We start from the raw sequence: 3,061 nt of genomic DNA, 5'->3' as shown, positions 1-3,061 counted from the left end.
GACTCCCCGTTGTATTGCTTTACACTACAAATTTCTTTTCTAATGTTGGCCGCCCTTGAAGCTGGAAAGTACTTCTCCAAAAATAACCTCTTCATCCTGTTCCATGTGGTAATGCTCCCGAAGGGTAGATAATAGAGCCAATCCTTAGTTGAATCCTTCAAAGAAAACAGAAAGGCTCTTAATTTAATTTGTTTTTAGTCACCCCCGTGGGTTTCATACTCGTGCATACTACATGAAGCTCCTTTAGATGCTTGTGAGGATCCTCACCTGCAAGACCATGAAATGTGGGCAAGAGTTGTATCAGTCCAGATTTTAATTCAAAAGTAGCATCAGCATCTAAAGCAGGAAATGTTATGCAGAAGGGTTGTTGATTCAAATCAGGGGCGGCAAGCTCTTTCAGAGTTCGATTTTCTTTCATAATTTCCTCCTCTCTCAAATCAAAACCGCTCACAGATAGGGAATCAAAAGCTAGATCGTTCTCTTCATAATGACTCCAAGGTTCCCTCCTTAACCTACGCAAAGTTCCCTCTATTTTTGGATCGTACTGCAAATCACCTTGCTTAGAAAATCGAGTTACCGGCATAAATCAAGGAAACCCTAATAACCCATGAACGACATACGATAAAAAAATCTAGAATGATGAAAATAAATAAATAAATAAAACAAAAAATATTCTACGCTAAAACACAAAACTATCAAAGTGATCTATATATTTTCGTTTTCAAAAGTTTCAAGAACAAAAACAATGATCACAATAAGCACAAAAACCGATTAGAAAAACTCCCTGGCAACGGCGCCAAAATTTGGCATGTTGTCATAGGCACCCAAAAATAAAACCTATACTCCTAAAACAAATGCAGTAGTGCGAGTAAAGATCGTTCCCACAGAGAGTATCTAACCTAGTTTATGTGTTGTGTGAACAAAGATAGAGGGGGGTGTATGTAACAAACCAGAATTAAAAAGAAAGAAAATCAGAATTAAAAAGAACGAAAATCAAATGAGAAACAATGCAACTCAGCATACTGAAATTAATCAAAAGAATGGTCTAAGTCAACATCCACCATCAAAATTTCACTACTACTCATCGATGCAAAGATAAATCAATTCAGACTTTGAATATTTATCGTATGAATTATTTTCCTGCATCTCCCTAATCTCAGTTAATCGGAAAACAAACGATCCTCTTAACCCTTACTACTGAACAATCCCTAAACAAGCGTTAAAGATTAAATCCAATAGTAGCCTTAAGCATTAGAGATCGATGAAGCTAAACAACACAAGCACAAGCGGTTGCATTTAATTCAGTCGAGTGTTCTTCCTAAGATCTAACAATTTTTGACGTAGCAAATCATTAAACCCTATTTTGCTTCGCAGATTAAAGGGATCAAACAATTACGGATTTGATATGTAACCTAACAGTAGATTGCAATAAATAATAAACTAGTAGGCCTCCTAGCAATCTGACGAAACAATCATAAACATGAACATGAACATAGAAGAACATTCGATATTCAAAACATAAATCAAACAATAAAAATCAAATTAGATCTCACAGTTTTGTTGATTCTGAGGCTTTTGTTTCCTTCAACCAAGTATTAGAATTTAGCCACACATGGTCATGGTGAAAACTCAAGAAAAATCAAAGAAGAGAGAAGAGAAGAGAAGAGAGGTGCGGCAGCCCTAGGTCTGATTTTCTTCCTTCTTGTTTTTCCACTTCTTTTATTTCTCTCTACTCCCCCCAAGAGAAGCATACAAAATCTCCTAAAATTTCTCTCAAGATAACAATCTCCAAGTTGACTTATCAAGAAAAATATCAAAGATAAGATAAAAGAATGTTCTAATGTAAGTGGGAGAGTGATGATTTCACATATGAAAACTTGTAGGCTAAGGAATGTTTTCAGTACGTCAGCAATGCGGTTGCAGCTATTTTGGGCCCGATTGCGACCTCGATGCTGTCAGTATCTATCAAAACTCAAAACATGAAAGTTGTAGAACGTTTCCTCATCATTCTAACACATCTTGAATCATCTCAATCGGAGTTCGGATTAAAGAGTTATGCTCAAATTACTTCGTGGTGCCGAAATTGTCCAGAATTACCCAATTAGCCTTGTTTTTAACTTAACGCCTCAATTTGTGCCATAAATCAAAATATAAGAATAATGAGTGCATATGGGCATCAAATAAGTATAAAAAACTAAATATTAAGGGAGAACAATATGATATTTTTCATTCTCATCACCCGTCAAAGGCACTTTTTGCCCATGAATCTCTAGGCTTTCCTCCTTACCATCCCCCATATTTCACAATTTGAGGAGACATTTTGACCTTTTAATACATTCTCAACTATTCTCGTGGCTTTGACATCACATCATATCCTTTGCTTTGCTAATATATTTTGGTTCTTCTGAACTCTTTTGTTCAAATCATTGCCTCGTTTTCCAAAAATCTCTTTGAGTGTTTTTCTCTCATCTTGGTGTTCCCAAAGGCTTCTTAAGCAATTAACTTGATTAAAGATTTTCAATTAAAATAATTGAATCCCAAGTTCATTGATGATATTCAAGTCAATATGCTTTATTCTTTTTTTTATTATTTTTTGGTTCGTTAAATGCATTATTAATAAGACTTTTGAATGTGTGGTGTTTGTGTCAACTTTACATACCACTATCTGCTTCCGTTAAAACCAACCGAAGTTGTTGAAAAATCATTTTTACCTCTATTGTCGAGCAAACATTATAGATATGGACCGGCCCATATCCGATCCATATCCAATCTATATCTAACTCAGTAATAGTATTTATTAATTCATTAGTTAATAATATTTTAATTAATTTAATTTATTTGTTTAATGATAATTCATTAATTACGATATTTGTTAATTAGCAATGCCTATTACTTAATAGTATTTAATATTGATTAGCAGTATTTATTATTATTTAATAATCATTATTTATTGTTAATTAGTAGTATTTAACATTATTTTAATTAGTAGTATTTATTAATAGCAATATTTTATTAATAACAATATTTTATTAAATAGTGTATTTTATTAGATATTGTATTT

The 3,061-nt window shown here is 33.2% G+C and overlaps 1 protein-coding gene and 1 non-coding gene across 2 annotated transcripts in view; one reads left to right on the top strand and one right to left on the bottom strand.

The window, feature by feature from the left end:
* The window catches only part of LOC148802429 (small nucleolar RNA R71), a 107-nt gene extending 60 nt beyond the window's left edge, over positions 1-47 (top strand). The window contains exon 1 of the small nucleolar RNA XR_016083264.1: positions 1-47. This exon is cut by the window's left edge and continues 60 nt beyond it. This is a non-coding gene — a small nucleolar RNA (small nucleolar RNA R71).
* The window catches only part of LOC104606077 (uncharacterized), a 2,329-nt gene extending 1,746 nt beyond the window's left edge, over positions 1-583 (bottom strand). Inside the window, exons 1-2 of the mRNA XM_088897906.1 lie at positions 230-583; positions 1-155 (exon numbers count right to left, since the gene is read on the bottom strand). The exon at positions 1-155 is cut by the window's left edge and continues 593 nt beyond it. Of these exons, the coding sequence (XP_088754032.1) occupies positions 1-155; positions 230-583 (509 nt within the window). The remainder of the gene's footprint in view (positions 156-229) is intronic.
* Between the last annotated feature and the right edge of the window lie 2,478 nt (positions 584-3,061).

Source organism: Nelumbo nucifera, chromosome 2 (assembly GCF_055504915.1).
Source record: "Nelumbo nucifera cultivar China Antique chromosome 2, China Antique-T2T, whole genome shotgun sequence".
NCBI classification, from domain to species: Eukaryota; Viridiplantae; Streptophyta; class Magnoliopsida; order Proteales; family Nelumbonaceae; genus Nelumbo; species Nelumbo nucifera.
This window is presented reverse-complemented; position numbering and strand designations above follow the sequence as displayed.